General features: G+C 44.4%; 1 protein-coding gene across 3 annotated transcripts; it reads right to left on the reverse strand.

The window, feature by feature from the left end:
* Positions 1 to 1,099: 1,099 nt before the first annotated feature.
* On the reverse strand, positions 1,100 to 20,987 carry DENND10 (DENN domain containing 10). Of its 3 annotated transcripts, XM_053922927.2 has the most exons (9): positions 20,894 to 20,987; positions 18,378 to 18,574; positions 16,702 to 16,781; positions 13,398 to 13,546; positions 12,253 to 12,364; positions 9,745 to 9,845; positions 7,589 to 7,696; positions 4,813 to 4,907; positions 1,100 to 2,331 (listed from the first exon to the last, which is right to left on the reverse strand). In XM_053922927.2, exons 1-9 carry the CDS (start codon positions 20,946 to 20,948, stop codon positions 2,155 to 2,157), a joined length of 1,074 nt encoding a protein of 357 aa, XP_053778902.1. In that variant the 5' UTR covers positions 20,949 to 20,987; the 3' UTR covers positions 1,100 to 2,154. The 3 variants fall into 3 exon arrangements, with proteins under 3 accessions (XP_053778902.1, XP_053778903.1, XP_053778904.1); XM_053922928.2 differs by lacking the exon at positions 16,702 to 16,781 and having other exon boundaries at positions 18,378 to 18,594; positions 20,894 to 20,984; XM_053922929.2 differs by lacking the exons at positions 16,702 to 16,781; positions 20,894 to 20,987 and adding an exon at positions 20,217 to 20,234.
* Positions 20,988 to 21,318: the final 331 nt, after the last annotated feature.

The following is a 21,318-nucleotide window of genomic DNA, read 5'->3' on the forward strand; positions in this document are numbered from 1 at the left end:
AGCATTTGTCCAGCACTTCCCACACCACAGCACCATGGCCCATTTGTAGACCCTGTGCCCCTGCAGACTGTCCCTTGAGTGTATCCAGGAAGCCCCAGGACACAACAGTGCAGTGCAGTCAGTACCCAGACACCTGCACCCTGGAGGAGTGTCCCCACCACACCCTGCCCCAAATCATCGAAGATCATCTCTGGCCTTTCAGTTTTCTCTGGGCTGGAATCATGGTAAACAGGTTTCACGAGAACCAGCCTAAAAGGACAGAATTAGTAAAATCGACCTACCAGACGGCTCAGGATAGCCCCCGGCTTACAGTGAACAGGACAAAATGTGCAAAGGCTCCAGGTGAAAGCTTGCCCACTGACAGGATGGTGGCTACGTGAGGGCCTCTCTTCAAAGACGACACTGAAGGAACAGCTCTGGGAATGGGCGAGGGAGGGTGAGGACAGAGACACGGGTCTGAGCTGAGTGTGGAGGAAAAGAGCCTTCACTTTAAGTTTTTATTACTGTGTTTAGAGGGGGGGGAGGAGAAAGAGGAAGAGAAACAATTGTCTCTCCTAGGTTGTCTACACACCTTGACCAGGGACAGACCACGACCCAGGCATGTGCGCTGACCAGGAATCGAACGGCGACCTTTCGCCTTGTGGGACAGCACCCAGGCAACTGAGCCCCACTGGTCAGGGGCCCCTCACGTTCAAATAGATCTTTTAATAATTCCCCAGCACACCTGCAGTTGACAAAAAGTAGTTTTGTTTTGGAGTGGGGAGAATTAGAGAAAGGGCACAATTTTCATCTACCTAAAACTTTGATGAGTATCAAAATATTTCCATTTTATTTCTGCATCATACATTTGTAATTTTAACAACTTCGATCATTAGCTAATACAGAAATACAAAAATGAGCAAGAAAAAGATGTTAGTATTCATTTCCATAAAGTGCAGATTTAATTTTAAATTGTTTGTCTTAGTAAACAAAATCTCATTTCAGGTTCACCCACCTACCCAAGGAGGGAGGGAAAGGACTACTTTAAATTCTCACTTAACAAAAGTCTAACACCAAGAGTAACTGAAAGATCCAATGAAGACAAGATTTTTTGCAAACGTTTTCTGGATAAAACAGCTAAGGACAACAGCAGTGACTGTAAAACCACCTGCCGCAGTTAATATGAATGCACGTACTAAAATAACACGCACATAACACGGACCTACACGCTTGTGTTGCAGTTTTCAGGTCTCCAACCATGAGGAAGGCACGCAGCTGAACAGGAGCAGTTACCTTCGTACGTGGCCAGGTTACTTTTTCTGGAGTTACCTGAAGACGTTCTCTGGTTTTGGCCCTTGCAGGAAGTTAGTTCTCACACTCCTTTACCATTTATGTAAAGTTGCTAGGTCAGTTATACAGACATTTATATTCAAAATGGGCTGCTTACTTTACTCTGCCATGTAAGGACTGGTATCTTTTCCAAACTAATATTGCTAGCAACACGGTTAATTGAAGAGTACTGATGGCTTAAGTTTGCCAAACGCTTACCTCTGAGACAGTATAAATACGGATTATTAAAGTTGTCTACTCAAGTATAAAATCTATGCAAAACCCTCAAAAATGTTCAAAGGCCAAGAAAAAAAAAATTTGTAAGAAAGTGCAACTGCAGGGTCTTTTGAATGATCTTCTAGACGGTTCTGCAGGAAACTTAGTAGTTTGGCTCAGAAAGTAGAGTTCCTCATGAGGAATTAAAGTTCTTCCTAGAAGAATACAAAGCAAAATTTCAGGCAGCTTTCTGAAAATAAACATTAGTTTGTGGAGCACAATGAGACAAACTGGAACTTATGATAAGGAAGGCGTTTGGACTTGCTGTGATTTACACGAGAACTCAACAGAGCTTTTCCCTCTGACCCCAGGACCTCAGGCGGCCTATGACCTGTGTCTGGCAGTTACAGCGCTTGGCCCGGCACTGACAGTGGGCGTGAAGCTGATCAGCAAGAGACAGTCAGCAGTGGTTTCATGTGCTTCAGTGCTTCTCAGGTCGAATCTCAGTACTTTCAGATAAATCATTAAAATATACCATTTCCCTGTTATCCTCAGTATTTTACACAGTTCACGGACAACTGTGGTCACAGAGTTCTGTATCAGTCCTCAGCGATACGCTCGGACAAGCGGTCAGATTTTCAGCATCTGTTCGGCTGCAGCCAGATGGTAAAGAAAGTTTTCTGTCGCTGGTGGAAATCGTCTTTGCTTCAGTGCCTCCAAATTGAGAACCAGCTTTTCTCCATCACCCGAAACTTCTGAAAATGGTGCCAGGTTGGCGAAGATTTCTTTTGTTTTCAGGGAAATATCCTTTAATAAAAACAGGAAAACACACAAAACGTTAGCACCGAAAAATGTGAGTAGTTGTTGCATTGTAACAGAATTCTTCCTGCTATTTTTAAGTTTATCAGATTAACTTTATGTTTTCCTTCTTTTTTGCCTGTAGTGCCCCCCTACCAGGGACCTGGCTTGTAACCCAGGCACGTGCCCCAACTGGGAGTCAAACTAGGGACCCCTGGGTTTGCAGGTCGGCGCTCAATCTACTCAGCCACACCAGCTAGGGCGTTTATTTTTAAACTAGAAAAAAATGAAACAAAATAACTTATAAAAATCAATGTCATGGATAACTTTTTTCTTCTTGCCATTTTTAAGCACGTGATTGGGTGGCATTAAGCACATTCATGGTGTTGCGTGATGATCATCGCTTCCATTCCGAGCTTTTTCACCATCCCAGATGGAAATTCTGTTCCCACTGAACAAGCGCTCCCCATCTCTCCTCCCCCAGCCCCAGTCACTACCATTCCACTTTCTGCCTCTGTGAGTCTGCCTACGGAGTACCTCATTTAAGTGAAATCATACAATATTTGTCCTTTTGTGTCTGGCTTATTTCACTCTGCATAATCTTTCAAGGTTCATCCATGTTATAGCATGTTAGAACTTCATTCCTTTTTAAGGCTGAATAATATTCCACTGTGTATATACACATTTTGTTTATCCACCCATGCATAGCGATTGTTAATAGTGCTGCTCTGAACAGGGAGGTGCAAATATGAGTCCCTGTTTTCAATTCCTCTTGATAAATACCCAGAAGCAGAATCGCTAGATACATGGTGATTCTGTGTTCACCTCTTTGAGGAACCCTACTATTGTTTCTAGAACAGATCTCTTCCCAGAGGTCTCTTCTGCCTAGGGTAAGAAATCCAGCACCTGCCACAGGGGCTTTATTCCTCTTTGTCGACTGACATTCCTTTGCAGGGCTGAGGACTCACCAGAGCTCACATCAAAGTCATGTCTTTTTCTCAGTGTGTTGACATCATTAATGCACTCAAACATTTTTTGGACTCCTACAACATGCCAGGCACACTCGTCATACATTACACTACTGAGTCATTATGTATCACTTTTAGTCCATGAGAAACACCGTAACTCAAATTCACATACCTCAGCAATGTTGGAAAGAGTCACTATTTTTACTACTACGGTGGTGGAAGCATGGATGGGCCACGACGGTCCAATGGGTAGGAAAGGAGAGTCTCAGTGTTTAAGTCCGCAGGACAAGACCCACCCACTCCTCCTGGCCACAGCTGGACAGGCCACCAGCACTGAAGAGAAAGAACAGTGCTGCTGGCGGGTCCCTGTCAAAACCAGCAGTCCCTCACCCTTTAGCATCCTCTAGCTCACACGTCACTTTCTCAGAGGGCCGTCTGATCCCTTGTCTCGTATTTTCTACTTTCACCCCTTCTTTCTGTCCCAGCATTCATTTATCGTGGCTCGCCATGACTTTGTCACTCGTATTATGTCCTGTTCACCTACTCCACTAAAATACAGGCCATAGGGGCAGGGACTGTGCTCACCACTGTAACTGCAATGCCCCCTGCAATGTGGGACAGGTAGTCAGTGCTCAATAAACACCGTTTAAGTAAATAAGTGGATTAATGAAGAAAAGGGCTAGGTGCAACCAGATGAGTAGGACCTTCACATTAGAGGTGCCCCCCAGGTACAGACGGGGGGAGACAATCCTTCTAGACCCCTGGCTCCCACCAGAGTACGAGATGGGTCTAGATGAGGCAGGACCCAAGAGAGGCGAGGATGGAAGCGTAACCACGCAGAAGAGCAAGTTGCTGGAAACGCACAATGCAACCTGGCAGCAGACAGAAGGGGTGGAGGCTGGCACGCTGCGGTGCCGAGGAGGGGCTTTATCACCACACGGAGAGGCGTAAACAAAACCCATTTGCCATGCATGCCATGTGGCAAGGGGAGAGGACAGCGTCCACATGGACACTGTTGTCAGATGACAGATCCCACAGAGGAGCTAGCCCGCAGACTATGACACCAGGGTCTGCTAAGTTTGGCAAGGGCCTGCATTATCAATGCCCTGGAGACGATAAATATATCAAAGCTAGATTAAGACGCTCTATCTAGTCTTCCTGCTCAGCAGCAACCTTCTGTTTGACGTTTGTTTCTCCATGAAAATCCTGCCAGGAGGAGAGTATGCACTGGCCAGTCGAGAACAGCATTCCAGACCACTCAGAAGTTACATTTCTCACCATAAATGTTTGGCTTCGGCACCAACTCCGCACACTTATCTTGTCCTCAGAGCCTGAGCCCGGAGTGGCCCCAGCGGCCCCCACTGCTCCCTTCCAGCAGGTCAATCCGCAGACCCTCATGAGCGCAAGCCCGCTGGCCTCCCCCAGTCACTGCCCTGTCACGTGCACCACAGACAACAAGCAGCTCCTCGCACACGGCCCACTGACACTAGTTCGGGGCTAAGCTGGCAGGTTAAGGACGTACCTGTACAACTTGGCTGTCAGATTTCTCTGGATCTTCTGCAGACTGAACAATCAGCTGGCCAATTTCTTTGTGCAGTTTGCCCATTGTCATGGCCTCTGGTGAGATGAAGAATATGTTGTGTGAATATTTAGAAGTTCGCATAATAAAAAATAACTATGCCATCTATCTGAAAACCTGGCAGATCACACAGAGGGAGTTTTCGAAAACCAACTGACAACCCACCACACTTCCATCTTATTGCTCAACACAAACATGATGATATGCTAGGAGGTAAGGAAGGCAAAATCATGATTTATATACTTCATGTCCAAATAAAAACACACCATACCAAACCAAATTCCTCCTTCACACCTGCCTGAGAAGTATTTTTATTTTCCTTCTAGATAACACTTCATGAAAGCTTCTGACTACAAATAAGTTGTGAGTTTAAGCCAAAAGCCTGACTTTCCTGTCCAGGTCTTTACAGTTAAGAATTCAAGTTTATCTTCCTGGCAGGAAGATTGTGAAAGAAGTGTTTCCTGTTAGTTCTGCAGAAGCTGGCTGAATATTCAGTGTATAAAGGCCCTTAGAAATGAGCAAAGGAAACAAACCAAGTTGCATTAATTATATATGAGGGGGATCCCCCCAAAACGGAATTATCTTTTGGAAGGCGGGCCCCTTTTAGTACATACAGGCTTCCCCTAGTAGGTGAGTGTTCTAGGAACCCATTTGTACCAGTGCACCAGCTGGCGTTGCTGTGAGAGGCTGTGTTTGGCTTCAGTGACTTTTTTTTTTTGAAGATTCAACACATTTGCCCATTTCATGATGGGTGATTTATGAGCACACCTGCCCACGCTGTGCTGAGTGTCCAGCGGTGTTTGACCAAGGACGGCATGACCCCTGTGCCTCATCCTCCCTGTTGACCAGATCTTGCCCTGAGTGACTTTTGTTTGTTTCCCCTGATGAAGAAAGTCCTCAAAGGGAAATATTTTACTGATGTGGAAGAGGTGAAACAAAAAACGCAGAAGCACTAGAAGGCATCAAAATCGATGAGTTCAAAAACCGTTTTGAGCAGTGGACAAACCTCTCGATAGGTGTTCTGCATCAAATGGAGAGCACATTGAAGGTGACTGAAGTTTAAACATGTAGGAGTAAATACACAATTTTTTCTAAATTCCAGTTTCTTTGGGCACTGCTTGTACACTGCTACTTTCTGCAGCAAGGAGAGTAACAGGAATTTCTGCGTGTCACTTCAAGGCACAAACGCGAGTGGTGCCGACTGGGATGAGCCCACTGTACACACTCAGGAAGAGACAGCAGCGAGGGAATGGCCACCCTCTCAGCAATTCCAGTGGCTGCAGATGGTTTTCTATCACTTTTGCTTCACAAAAGGTAGTAGGTGATTCCCTATTTTGAGTTTTTCACCATGAACACACATGATGTTTGTCACTTGAGAACAAATGAAAGAAAACTAGTTATGGTTCTATTCATCTAGAGTTACCCCATAAAATCTAATCGAAGGAGACTCTGTCTAACATAAACCCCTGCTGGGCCAGCATTCAGCTCTCCCCACTTTCAGCCACGGCTGACCCTCATATAGTGACAAATGTCTACCCACTCTTTAACGCTGCTTCCTGCAGGAGGTGGAGCCTAATGCCTCTCCCTTAAGTGCGGCCCGGACTTAATGGCTTGCTTCTTACACATAGAATATGGAGGAGGTGACGGTATATGACTTCTGAGACTGGGCCATAAGCAGAGGTGTCCAACCCACAGCCCACGGGCTGCATGCGGCCCAGGATGGCTATGAAGGTGGTCCTACACGAAATCATAAATTTACTTAAAACTTTTTTTTTGCTCATCAGTTTTCATTAGTGTTTGTGTGCTTAAAGCGTGGCCCAAGACAACCCCTGTTCTTCCAGTGTGGCCCAGAGACACCAAAAGGTTGGCCACCCCGGCATAAAGGGTACTGTCATCTCCTCTCTGCATCTTGGATCACTCACTCTCGGGGAAGCCCACTGTCAGGTCATGAGAACACTCACGCTGCCCTTTGGAGAGGCCCATGGGCTAAGGGCTCCTGCCACAAGCCACGGGGGTTAGCTGGGCAGTGGGGTCTCCAGCCCACCAGAGCCTTCAGATAATAGCAGCCCTGGCACCACACTGACTGAAACCTCAGGAGAGACGCTGAGCCAAAGCCTCCCAGCTAAGTCAGCCCTGAATTCCTGACCCACCAAAACTGTGAGATAATAAATATCTGTTGTTTTGAACCGCTAAGTTTTGAAGTGATTTGTTATGCAGCAATAGGTAACTAATACACCTTGTTTAATAGAAAGTGGAGAAACAAATGAATACACCATCTTATTAACATACATTGTGAAGCAAGAGCATCCAGGATGTATTACTAACATGGCTAGGCCTGTAAGAATAGATGCTGTGTTCCTGACATGTAAAAAATCCCTCTGGCCCTGGTTGGTGTGTCTCAGTGGATTGAGTGCCAGCCTGCGAACCAAAAGGTCACTGGTTCGATTCCCAGTCAGGGCACATGCTTGGGTTGAAGGCCAGGTCCCCACTAGGGGGCATGTGAGAGGTAACCACACATTGATGTTTCTCTCCCTCTCTTTCTCCTCTCTTCCCCTCTCTAAAAATAAATAAATAAACTCTTTTTAAAAAATCCCTCCAGCTTCAGTACAGCAGGGTAAGAAGACCCTCAAATACTGGTTTTAGAGAATCAGCCTGAAAAAGAGTTACAACTGCTTGGCTCATGTCTCGTATTACCAACAGAAGAAACCAGAGAACTAACCTTTTGCAAGCGGAGCAATGGTAATCTCGCTGTCTGCCAGATTCACAAACACGTCATAGAGGTCCGATCTATTGCTCACCTCCAAGTCTACGAATCCGGCGACGTACCCTGCATCACGAAGAGAAACAACATTACCGGAGTACGGAGAAATCCTACTGTGAACATATCAAATGAGAATTGCGTCTACTAAAAGCTGCCTTTTTTCAGTTTTACTTGTTCGGGGTACATTAGCTGTGCCCTGTGGCATTACGACTCCTTTATTGTCAATTGCCCGAAGAAACTCATACACTCAAAAGATTCCAAAGCCAGACTTCAGTGTCAAGGAAGGAGGCTGAAGGAAAAGCCTTTACTTTTCAGTTGTTGTTGTTGCTTTAGGGGGCAAAAATGACAGACAAGTCAGAAGGTAGCAAGGATGCTCTTGATCAGTGTTCCCCCTTTAGGTCCTTGTCTCCAAGAAATCATAGCCAAACGCCCGTGTTTCTCAGGGACAGTAGGTGGAAACAGCATCATCTCTCACTGAATTCAGGGCTGATACAAGAAGTGGTAAAAGAATCAGGCAACTCCAGAATTAGCAGACCTTTGGAATGGGTGTTAAGTAAGTGATTTGCAGACTTTTCGGATTTCACAGAGCTGTACAATAAAAAAAATTTTTTTTTTGATGGCCAGTGCATCATTACTAAAGCTTTACTTTACCAGATGAGGTCATTTACAAACAACTGCAGCAGAACCAAACACTTAGCTCAGGGCACCCAGACACAGGCCCCCTCACGTGAGGAAACGCAAACTGGGACACAAATGCCACTACGACTACCGGACAGAGGGGAACCTATTCGGTGGTGCTCCTGGGCCAAGCGACTGTTTAAATGGGGAAAAGGAAATCAGCTCCCAAACTTGCACACCCCCCCCCAAAAAAAGTAATTCCCCAAAGATTAAAGACTTAAATGAGGAAGAAAAAAACTTTTAAATTTATACAAGAAAATATAGGAGAATATCTTTCTACCCTTGGGATAGAGATGTTTCTTAAACAAAATATAAGAAGTAAAATCATAAAAGCCTAAAAATTCCAACACACTTTTAGTCTTCAAAAGATACCATGAGAATGAAAAAAATTCACAAACTCAGAGATTGCTGAAGCATATAGACCAATGATAGCTTCATATACTGAGTATAGAAAAATCAATTAAACCTGGCTGGTGTGGCTCAGTGGACTGAGTGCCAGCCTGCAAACCAAAGGGTCGCTGGTTGGATTCCCAGTCAGAGTACATGCCTGGGTCACAGGCCAGGTCCCTGGTTGCGGGGCGTGCGACTGATCAATGTTTCTCTCCCTCTCTTTCTTACCCCATTCCCCTCTCTCTAAAAAATAAATAAAAAAAATATTTTTTAAGAATACCATAAATGTATAAAGGGCATTTTAACCTTAAATCTAAAGAAACTAAAACAAAAAACTATGGCACTACAAAGTTAGGATTACTCTAGATACAGAATCTTATTATTAAAAATTATGTAAGTATAAAAACATCACTTTAAAATAATTTTAGAGAAAAGTACGCCAAGGCTCAAATTAAACTGTAAATCAAATCACTGAGCCCCGACTGGTGTGGCTCAGTTGGTTGGGCATTGTCCCGCAAAGGGAAAGGTCACTGGTTCAATTCCTGGTCAAGGCACATGCCCGGGTTGCGGGCCCAGTCCCCTGTTGGGGCGCATGAGAGACAACAGATAGGTGTTTCCCTCCCTCTTCCTCCTTCCTTTCCCCTCTCTCTAAAAATAAATAAAATGTTAAATAAATAAATAAATAATCACTAATAAGAAATCTTTAAGACGAGAACTTTACAAGTTAAAAATAAGTTGTATTTTGGTGATGGCTACATAAAAATGTTAATGTCCTTAATGCCACTGAACTACACACTTAAGATGATTAAGATGATGAGTTTTGTGAAGTGTATTTTACCCAATTTTTTTCTAAATTAAAGGTTTTAAAGGGTGGGGGGGATCGGTTCCATTTACCAAAGAAGTAAGAACCGATCAGTACTCTCCTTAGGAACGCACACACACACAAAACTGCACAAAATAAACAAACAAACAAACAAACCCAAATCAAAGAACCAACAACAGCCCTAGAAAAAGCCAAGTCCCTGCCCCGGGAGCCCGGGGTCTACCTGTGCACATCTGCAGGGCTTCCAGCTCATCAGCATCCAGGTGCACGTATGAATGCACTATGGTCCAGTCCTGTCGATGCCACACCAGGGCAGGCAGAGTCCTGGGGAAGCAAAGTGAGAGCGCACATGACTGCTGGCCTGCCGAGCTCAGCTGCCCTCTTCCCACTTCTTCCAGGAGGAAACTGGGTAGCACAGGCGGAGGGAAAACCAGCCATAAAAGGCCTAACCCCTCCAAGACTTCAAATGAAAGCAAGGCAACGTTTAAAACTCTGCTTCTGGTGTCAGATTAGCTACACAAAGCCCGAGGTGAAATTTCAAACGATCTCCACGGTGGCAGAGAGACACTGCTGAGGTTCCCCTCCAAACCACCCCATCACACAGACTGTCACGGAGAGGGAGCCTGAGTGTGCAATCCAAGGAGGGCCCTGTACGCGTAAAAACATGTTTGAAGTCTCTCGTTTCACATTTAATTCCAGTCAGACTTGTAAACCACTTTGTGTTTATTTATACAAAACAGGTTTCCTCAAAAAAAAACCTTCCAGTAAAATGGCTATCGCAAGGTTTTGTGACCCCCCGATGCCTTGTTACATGTCTCAGAGCTCTGCACACCACAGTTTTAGCAGCGTAAGTGCAGAGGGAAAGGATAACGGGTAGCAAAGCACCGGGTCTGGGAGTCAGAGTGAGCCGGGTAAAAGTTCCGGCCCTTTCATTTAAGATCTGAGGCAATCGCTGTCACAACAATGACTATTCCTCAAGTGCACACTATGGGCGAGGTACCTGCTAAAAACTTTACGCAAATTATTTCAATCTGAAAAATAAGCTTATGAGGTCAGTATGATCTTCATTGTACAGATAAAAAGACAGGCTTGGAATATTAGTATCCTTTATGTGGTCACAGAGCACGTAAATTGGCCTCCCAGGATTTTTTTTAAAGATTTTATTTATTTATTTATTTTTAGAGAGAGGGGAAGGGAAGGAGAAAGAAAGGGAGGTAAACACTGATGTGAGAGAGAAGAATCAATTGGTTGCCTCTCACATGCGCCCTGACCCGGACTGAACCCACAACCCAGGCATATGTCCTGACCAGGAACTGAATCAGCGACCTTTCACTTTGCAGAATGACGCCCAGCCAACTGAGCCACCCTGGTCAGGGCCCCGGTATTTTAATCCAGGTCTTTCTGACTACGAAGCCTTTCTTCTCTCTTTTATCTGACCATTTAGCCTCTCTGAGCCTCAATTTTCTCATCAATAATACTTGCAAAGTTCTCGTCATGAGTAAATTTAAGGTACCTTATACAATGCCTGCCATATAGTAAACACAGCATAGGTGCTAGTTCTCCTTGATTGTAAAAAAAAAAAAAAGGTAAAAAATAAATAAATAAAAAGAAAAAAATATTTATTATAAAAATAAGAGAAGCTCGGACCGGAGTGGCTCAGTTGGTTAAATACAAATCGAAGTTCACCGGTTCAGTTCCCGGTCAGGGCCCATGCCTGGGTTGCGGGCCCTGTCCCCACTTGCGGCACATGCAGGAGGCAAGCGATTGATGATTCTCTCCCTCTCTTTCTCCTTCCCTTCCCCTCTCTCTAAAAATAAAACATTTTTTTTAAAAAATAAGAGAAGAACCTGTAGTAAAATTGAACAGAAGAAACAACTTACCTAAACAGGGGTCAGGAAACCATGACCTATGAGCTGCTGCCTGTCTTTACACATAGAGTTTTACAGGAACACAGCCACGCTCACTCACTCACCTTCAGCTGCTTTTATGCGACCGTGACAGGCGGGTAGTTGAGATAGAGACCATATGGGCAACAAGCCTAAAAGATTTTTTTTTTAAGATTTTATTTATTTATTTTTAGAGAGAGGAGAAGAGAGGGGAAAGAGAGGGAGAGAAACATCAATGTGTGGTTGCCTCTCACGTGTCACCCCCAACCAGGGACCTGGCCCACAACCCAGGCATGTGCCCTGACTGGGAATCAAATCAGCGACCCCTTGGTTCACAGGCCAGCACTCAATCCACTGAGCCACACCAGCCAGGGCACCTAAAATATTTCCTGCTGTAAACTATTCATGTTTCTAAATTTAAAGAATCTGTCCAAATTCAGTGACCCTGAATTGCTGAATATAAACTGGACCACTAGCCCCGGCCGGTGTGGCTCAGTTGGATGGGCGTCATCTGACAAACCAAAAGGTTGCCAGTTTAGTTCCCAGTGAGGGCACATGTCTGGGCTGCAGTTTAATTCCCAGCCTGGGGCACATACGGAAGGCAAGGCAACCAATTGGTTTCTTTCCCTCTCTTCCCCTCTCTCTAAAATAAAAAATTTTTTAAGAAGTGTGTATTTAAGAAGTAAAAAAATAAATAAACTGGACCATTAGACCAGAATGGTCCTTCACCTCCAGCCTAACACACTCTTTTCTTACCAAGTGTGCAAAGAGAGCGTACAGTAACACCAACTGCCCCAAACGGGCTGCCGGCCAAGTTTACAGTGCTGACTGATCAGAGACGGTACCTGGCAAACTCCTGGACAGCTTCTATTTTGGGGTGGTAGATGACAACTCTTTTCTTGAGCATCAGCGCTGTGTGTAAGATAACAGTTTCCATTCCAAACTGAGATACAATGTCTTCAAACAAAAGAAATTACGTTATTGAATTAAATGTGAAATAAGGAAATAAAGTTTTTAATGGAAAGAATTCTTGTCATATGAATGCAAGAAACTTATTTTCAACACAAAGTAAATTTAAGTAAATGCTGTAAGTACAGAAGCATCTTATCTGGTGGACACATCTGCTCCCCAGGAGGGGTGTCACAGCCACCTAGACCTGCTCCCCAAAAGACTCATTCTGCTGGATGCACAGTCAGACTCACAAGAAAGTGGGGTAAATGGTATGAAGGCAATCAGCACCTTTCTGTGTCATAAAACCTTAAATTTTTACAAATTGCTCACTAACCACCCCCCAAACGCCCCTACATGTCATTACTTAGTCCTTTTGATTTTAGTATGTGTGCTGCTGAGGTGAACACTTAAGTGCTTTTGAGATAGCTGGGCAACACCTGACACCTCCACAGGGACGCTCAGAAACCAACCACACAGGACAGCAGCATCAGCAGTGAGGACACACAGGCACTGTGGGAGGACGAGAGCGAGGGCTGGCACTGCCCCTGGAGTTCCCTCTCCTCCCTTTGTTAAGGACCCAGAAGTCAGTGGCTTAGCCCAGGGCTATCTCTGTCATTTTGGATTCTCCAGGTAGGATGAAGGCGGGGAGCTGGACTAGGAGCCTGGGTCCGGGGCTTGAGCTCTCCAGGTGGAAGAGTTAGCAGCTAAGATCTAAGGAAAGAAAACTATGGAAGTCAGTGGAGACCCGAACCCGTGAAGTGCAGCTCACTGTTGAAAGAACATTTCTATATTTAAAGTCAGATTTTTTTGGAAAGGAACACCACAAAAGCCTGCTTCCCTATGACAGAATTCGAATCAAATGCGAAAATGGAGAAGTTGAAGAACTCTCCTGTACAAAAAATAAATATCATGCAGATGATATAGGTGGAAAGATGGAAAATCAGAGTCGACTGACAGATGGCCCTTGGCTTCAGGATTTCTGCCGTTGTCAGGCTGAAATCCCCTGGGATGGGTTTGCATTCTTTTCTTTTCTTTTTACCTTTGATAGAGCCTGCAAGGTATGCCTTTCGGGCACTGAAGTCCTTGCTGAGGAAAGAGCCATTTTCTTCACCCTGGCATATCCCCTTTGTGAGAACTGCAATATAGCTCTCCATCATTTTGACGGGGCTCCCGTGCTTCAGGTATATTCTGTAACAAAGGACAAAAGCAATCACGCTTCTATCTCGCATGAACCACGTGGAGAAAGGCACCAAGGCTCAGCACCAGTACTCCCTAAAGAACTGAAGCCAACTTGCTAATACACTTCTGAATGCCTGAATTTTTTCATGACATCATTTTAAGATTTAATTTTAAAATGTAATTAAAAAAACCCACTTGAGGGACCTTTGACAATTCCTTGAGGTTGGCTCTGTCTTTGTATCTGGGAAAGCCTGCTCTAGTCCGCGCTGGTGGGAGAATGAACTACCGGCTGTCCGAGGCCCCATTATTCTCAAGAACATCACACACTTATCTCTTTTCATGTCTTACGTTCACAGCTGGGGTTCTTAGTCATAACTCTGTTTTATTGCTGGAATTTCCTCTGACAAGAAAGGAGGTTTATGCATTGTTCACAGAGAAAGCAGTAATTAGTTGTAGAACCTATATTTATTATCAGAGTTCCCAGAGATAACTATATTTAAATCATTAAGAAATCCAACTCCTTTAAGCTTCTGGTGATAAATGCACACTAGATACATTCATCAAGTTAAAAACTTCCAGAAAATGCTGACAGGAAATGCTGGCTCCAATTATAGCTCGCATGTGAAATCAATCTCTCCCCCCGAAATCTCTTCCGATGAGTAACTAAATCTAAATTCTGCTTGGAAAGCAGGACCGGGTCTATTTGGGCCTTTCAGCAGCTGAAGGGATACAAAATTGGGAAGAAAATAAAATCACTGTTTAAGATAAATCACTTGAAAATGATACTTATTGTATATTAAGTTTCATTAAGATAATGAAACAAAAAGTGTTTTAACTGCTTACCAAATTTTGACAATCACCAGAGTTTTTCAACGCACAAATTGAGAAAGAAGGTAGAGAGCAATGACTGCAGTGCACCCTCGTATTTATAAAACACAGTCAAGCCCTTGAACTCGTCCGTGTGCTCATATGTGGAGCAAAGGGCTCAGCTGTGTATGAAGAAAACAGGCTCAGGAGCTGCCTTGGGGGTGGGGGTCAGGAGGTAAAACTGGAGGTTGGGAACAGGGGGAAGGACTTAGTTTTCACTGTACACCCTTCTGTACTGTATTTTTTTTTTTAATTAACTACATGCTTCCATTACTACCACCAAAAAGATACAAAAACAAAAACACACCATTACCATTATAAAACAAACAATATGCAGTAATGGAGAAGAGAAACATAGGAAAGGTAGTAGAATAAGGGAACTTCCCACATGACAACTGCGAGCCATAAGAGACTGGACAGTGGAAAGAATCCCCCCAAACTCCTCCATAGGAAAACCACAAAGCACAACCCAGGGGAACGTGTTCAGATGGTCACCCACAAGCTGTCACACCTGGCCTGGACAACTGACTCCAAGTGTGCATGAAACCCTGGTTCTCTACCAGGGCCACTAGCTGAAGGACCAGAAGAGGAAGGGGGTCATGGCAGCTGACCTGTAACCCTTATAGGGAATGACCCTCCCGAATGATCCCCCCACCCCTAATGCAGTCCTCCACGGCTCTGTAAGCAGCATGCTGTGGAAGGAATGCCTGTTTGCTTCTCTCACTAGAAATGGAGGGGAGCACGTCCACAGCAACCTCTTCATTATTAAAAAATGTACACCTGAAACTAATACAATATTGCATGTAATTGAAAAATAAAAAAATATTGTAAAAGTTTGTGTGCACATGCACACAGACACCGGAGTTCATGGGAAGAAAGTATGTTCGTGTGCACACATGCATGCATGTACCCATGTCCCCGAGTACATGGGTACGCACACATGTAAGGTCAAGCACGAGAGCTCACTAAGGGTCGGAGGCCGAGGAGGTGCCTGGCAACAGCTCTGAGTCCTCATTTCCCTCGCACTGTGGCAGCTGAGGATCCAGGACGCACCGGCACCACAGAGGCTGAGAAACCCTCGGGCTGCCTCCTGGCCAGGGAGTGGGGTCTAAACCAACCTTCCCCTCTGGACCCCAGAACATTTCACAGTGACTTCAGTTAAGTCACCTAGCCCTGACTCAATCAAATGAAACGGGGGTCCCGTGTTTGTTCAAGACCACCTCTGCAATGTTCTGAGTTCACAGCTTCTGGACAGCGTCTCACTAGCAACAGCAGTCTCTGTCTGTGTAAGCACCGTATTAACAGACAAGGTCCTGCTCCACAGTGAGCCACACGCCTGGAATTAATCCTATGATGGTGAGAGGTCTTTCTTATCATAGCTGGCTGCGAAAGCAATGAGACTTCATTTCTCAAACTACAACCTACCTGACACCCTCAGGTAATGAGACGGTATTCTTATGCTAGGTCGAGTGTTGCACATAAAAGCGGCAAAAAGCAAACCATTTATTGGGCTTATAGTGGGAAAAACAAAACTCCCCCCATTCGCATCCCCTCAAACTACCTATTGGGTGTGAGTCTGAGAGCTGCGAGTAATACATACTAGACTTTCAAGCCTTTCTAGTGATAACAATATTTATTTAAAAACAAACAAACATTAAAGTCTTCATTACACAAAAAGCCACTATTCTTAATACATAAGAAATATTTCATGAAGTCCATTAGATTTACTCACCAAGGCAAGAAAGTACACTGGTGTATTTTAGATAAATTTTTTCAACAGCTAGGATGAAACTAAAGGGCTCTATTTGAATCACAATGAACCAATGAATCAGTTTTTCAGTCTCTCAGCGTTCCAGCTACGAAAAGTTTTCCTGTGCTTTTGCATAATTCAAAATGCTCATTAACTCCCCCCCAAAATGAGTCCCACACACAGACCCTGACACATACAAAGCAGCTTCCCGCTTCATAAGCACGTCACCCACCCATTCTGCTCAGGCAAGTTCTGGATGGGAAATGAGGAGCAGCAGACCAAAAATGGCAAGGGACTCAAACCCAGGAACAGCAGCTACGCAAACTGCTTTTTCTCCTCCCATCTACCATTTTCCCAAATGAGAGGAACAATATCATTGAAGCAGAAGAGAAAGTTCCTCTTTATAAAATAATCTTTGCAGGGCCAGTAAAGACTAAGATGGCGAGACAAAGAGCTGAAATCGGCTTCCTCAGTATAGAAATCTGCTATGTAACTACTAAGGTCTTCATTTTTGTATATGAGCGTTCAATACAGTTTTCATACAGACCTACACAATATCCTAGTGAAGGCGGCATATTTCTCTGGGTTAAAATCTTTGGCGGTCAGAACAATAGAAAAATGAGTCACCTGTCCAAAAGAAACAAAAAAAGTAAATTTTTTAAAGACACTTTAATCAAATTAATTTTTATTACTCTATTCTAACAAACCTCTGGTACAAGACATAACAAACAGCATTAAAAGAAAAAGACCAAAACGTAACAAGTCCTCAATTGTTTCTTTGTACTTTTATATGTATACCCACATATAAAAATGTTATATGTAACTGTACATATATTGAATTTACTACAAAAGAATGTAATACTTTTAGTTTTTTTCAAAACAGAAACATTTCAAATATAAAAAAGTGTGAATTTTCATTTAAAATCCCTTAACCTCATCAAAGCAGAACTAGGAATGCTATATCAGACCTACCAACGTAGCAACTGTTTTTCATTAATGAAATAGAAGGATGGAAAACAACAAGAATACATTTCAGTAAAATTCTTACAGTAAAAATTATACAGTTCCTGAAATAGTTCATTCTCTATAGGTTGCTATATAACTTGAAGTGCGCTGTTATAGTAAGTTTCATTTATTGATATGCTTCATTTTATAAATATAAATTTCTAATAATCATATACCTATCATTCCTATCAATGAGGCAAAATTTAGAACTTTATAAAAGCAAAGCATTTAAGAAATATATTTTAAAAAATCACATTTTGAAGTGTAAAATCTAAAATCTTGCTATTTTTCAAATCTGAAAAGCAGATCTGAAACCGCCGTTGCTGTAATTTGGCAGTCTGCGGTGTGAAACATAGGGACCCTACCTGAGGATACATCAAGACTTCTCAGCAAACACTTAACAAACACATAGGAAAGATTTTATGACACGTGGAAAACTATCTTTTTGCAAATTTACATTTTCTAATCATGAATCTCTGTTTTGTCTTAAACCTCTTAACAGTTTCCAAATTGTTGCCTTCCTGTTTCTAAATGTGATTCCTTAAATTTAAACTGATATCTTGGTTATGCTTCCCACAGTCTGGTTTTTGGCTGTAAAATCATCCCTGAAAAGGTAAAAGAAGCTCCTACTCAGGAACATGCCAGGAGCTCAGCCGCTACTCCCCCATATTCTCTTCTCTGGAAAACCCTGCTGGTTGTTTGGGGTCGGGAAGCTCACGGCAGCCACGGAGCAGTTTTCAGCCTGTCACGTTGACTCTATCCGCATCAAATGACACGGCGAAAAGCCGGCTGAACACATGCGTTTCCTTAATTATCCTTTCTATTCTTAGTACAGCCTTACTGTCCACAAATGAATAAAAAGTTTTCTTAACTATGTCAAGAACAATTACATCCTCTAAAATAGCTTTTGATGATAGAAAAAATACTTCCTCACGCTTCTAGTAAGAGTCGTTACTTTGAAACTTCTACATTTCTACCCCATCAGACTACAACCTGAAAAAGGCTTCACTACACCAACAGCAGGGCCAGTCATGCAATACACACTAACAAGTTCAAGGGTTAATGAGAGTGAAACATGAAAGGGAACATTCCCAACGGAAATCTTATTTAATGCTTTTCAAGTGAATTGTGAATGATGAAATCTAAAGCTAAGACTTACTGAAATAACCTTACATCACTTTAAATATTTTTGGTTTTTTGACCTTCATGCAGTCATACCTTTTTCAAAACTGAAGAATCTGGAACTTCGACTGTTGTGATGTAAAACCATGTCCTTCTGTACTGACCAAAGACGAAGGGGTGGAGGAGTTTGTTTTCATCTGTAAGGCAGCATTTTCTCAGCAGCAGATTCCTTAAAGTAGCTGTCGTGGAAGGATAACACCACACCCACAGAACTTCTCCATTTGTGTCCTTTTCTACGGTGGAAAGATGGTCACTGTGAGAATGTCAAACAGCAGCAAGGGAGTGAATTGATTGGTTACTCAGAAGCACTTAGTGGAATCACTTTTAACATCCCATTTTACAAAGCAACCCAGAGCATGTGAGACCCCCTAATTCCCACCTACCTCTACTGCTCACATAACCTAGCTTTCCTGACCTTGAATTTTAGGCCACCTGAGAAAATCTTGTTACATATTGATTGTACAAATTGTATATTTAAAATTTTAATAATAATAATAATAAAGGTTATCCACACATATAGTTTCATCATTAAAATAAAACACCTCAATAACAAAACAGAAGCAACCTACTTGTAATAAAAGCGCCAAGCAAAAATAGCCTAAATTTTAGAGAAATAGTTATTGCACACACAGCATTAAGAATCTAGACTTTGTCCTGGCTGGTGTGGCTCAGTGGACTGAGCGCCAGCCAGCTAACTGAAAAGCCACTGGTTCGATTTCCAGTCAGGGCGCAAGGTCCCCAGCTTAGGGCATGAGAGGCAACTGTTTCTCTCTTGCACAACAATGTTTCTCTCCCTCTCCCTCTCCTTCCCTTTCCCTCTCTCTAAAATTAAATAAAATCTTTTTTTAAAAAAGAATCTAGATTTGATCTATAGACTTAAAAACTTATTATGGAAAATGTCAAGTGTATAAAAAAGGCAGAGAGCCTTGAATGTTGTAGCTCAGTGGTTTGAGTGCTGCCCTGTGAACCAAAAGGTCGCTGGTTCGATTCCCAGTCCTGGCACATGCCTGGGTTGCAGGTCAGGTCCCCAGTAAGGGGCCTGTGAGAGGTAACCACACACTGATGTTTCTCTCCCTCTCGAAATAAATAAAATCTTTTTAAAAAAAGCAGAATAAAAAATTCCTCATCTCCATCACTCAGCTTCAGCAGTTATTAACAACTGACCCTCCTTGTTTCATAAGGGGGGGGAGGAGCATTTCTCCTCCTCTTATTTTGAAGCAAATCCGTTTATCTTTCAGGTCAACATGAAAAATTAAAAACCTGCAAAATTGAAAAGGATTGCAAGTCATCCTTCTCTTCGCTCTTACCGACTATAGTCACAGTTTAACCCAGCCTTAATTCAGAAGTGCTTCAGGCAGGACTAAGATGCCCGTTACTTAGGCTCTGCTTTGAAGCAGTTTTAAAATCACATTAGAAATGTTATATGGGTATGAGATTAATCAGAATGATCACTTAGTAAGCTGTAAAACATCTAATCACTGGGGTGTACACCTGAAACTAATATAGTATTACATGTCAACTGTAATTGAAAAATAAATGATTTAAGGAAAAAAAGATATGAATACAGGAAACCATTCCCACATAAATGCTCTCATTGAGACGTTGAAAAGTAATCAGCACATTTCACCAGTTTTTCTTAACCCAAGCAATGTTCTTGTACACTAGGGATATAGTGTGTTTAGGGGTTTGTAAAAATCCCAACAGAATAATACTTTTTCAAAGGGCAATAGCACGCATGGAACCGACATACGTTCATTCCAGCAACCCCGAGCTCACTGTCGCGTATCGAATGAATGGTTCCTTGAAACACCCAACCCTGAAACACTGCCCACGGCTCAGACACACGTTCTGGGCTGCCCAAAGGTCCCAACGTACTTCCTCATCCATTAATTCCTCAAAACCATCGGCACCGTGCTGCGTGCGCAAGCCCTAGCGTAGGACGCAGGAGTCGCCCCCACTGGCCGAAGTTGGGGCTCTGGGGCTAGACCGCAAGGGTCCCAGTCCTGGCCCCGCCACTTTGTGGCGTGCGTCGGTGCACAAATGACACCCTGGGCCTCCAGCTGCTGCTCGGTAAAGTGGGCATCAAACGTCACCCACACCCCCTGAAGCCGAGGGGAGCGTTAAATGGAGATAATCCACGCATAATGCGCAGCACCCGGGGCCGGTGCAGCTGGCCGCCCAGTCTCGAACCGCTCGATCACATGATCCAGACCAGTCGGGGGCCGGACGGTAGCCAGGCCTGGCTCCCCCACCCTCCGAAGGGGCCCCGGGCCTGCCGCTCCCCACGCCCGGGCGTCCAGGACAAGCTCCTCGCCGTGAACCTATGAGGCCCAAAGCGATCCCTCCGCCCAGTGGGCACCACGCGAGGCCGCAGGCGGAAGGGCTGGTCGAACCTCTGCGGAGGAGGCCGGGCCGCGCAGCCCTCCGCCCAGGCCCAACAGGGACTGGGTCGCGCCCTCCCCTCCGCGGGCGGTGGGAGCAGGGCCCGCCCCGGACCCAGGCGGAGGCGTAACTGGGGTGCTGGCCTGCGAGGCCGGCGCCTGCGTCCTCACCAATGAGCCCGACTCCGAGCATCAGCTGGGTGTCCGCCACCTCAGCCGCAGCCATCTTCCGCCGCCGCCGCCGCAGCCGCCGCTGCAGCGCGCCGCTCCCCAAGCCCGCTCACACGCCCCGCCCCTCCTCCAGAGCCCGCCTACCAGTTGGACCCACCCGGACTGAAGCCCCGCCTCCACCCCAGGCCCCGCCCCGCCCCCCGCCCTCCGGGACTTCCTCCCAGCTCCTCCATTCACCTTCAGCCCTTGGCTCTTCACCCTCAAAAACCTCCGTCAGGCTCCGCAGTTGCCCTCCATTTCTGTACTCCAGATTTTCATCCGCCTTCTCTTTAACCCACTCCAATCTTCCCTCAAGCTTTCCTCAGTCTACTTCTCCACTCCAGTCCACTCAGTCCGCTAAAAAGAGGTGTCCTGAGGATGGAGGG

The sequence above is a fragment of the Desmodus rotundus genome, chromosome 4 (assembly GCF_022682495.2).
Source record: "Desmodus rotundus isolate HL8 chromosome 4, HLdesRot8A.1, whole genome shotgun sequence".
NCBI classification, from domain to species: Eukaryota; Metazoa; Chordata; class Mammalia; order Chiroptera; family Phyllostomidae; genus Desmodus; species Desmodus rotundus.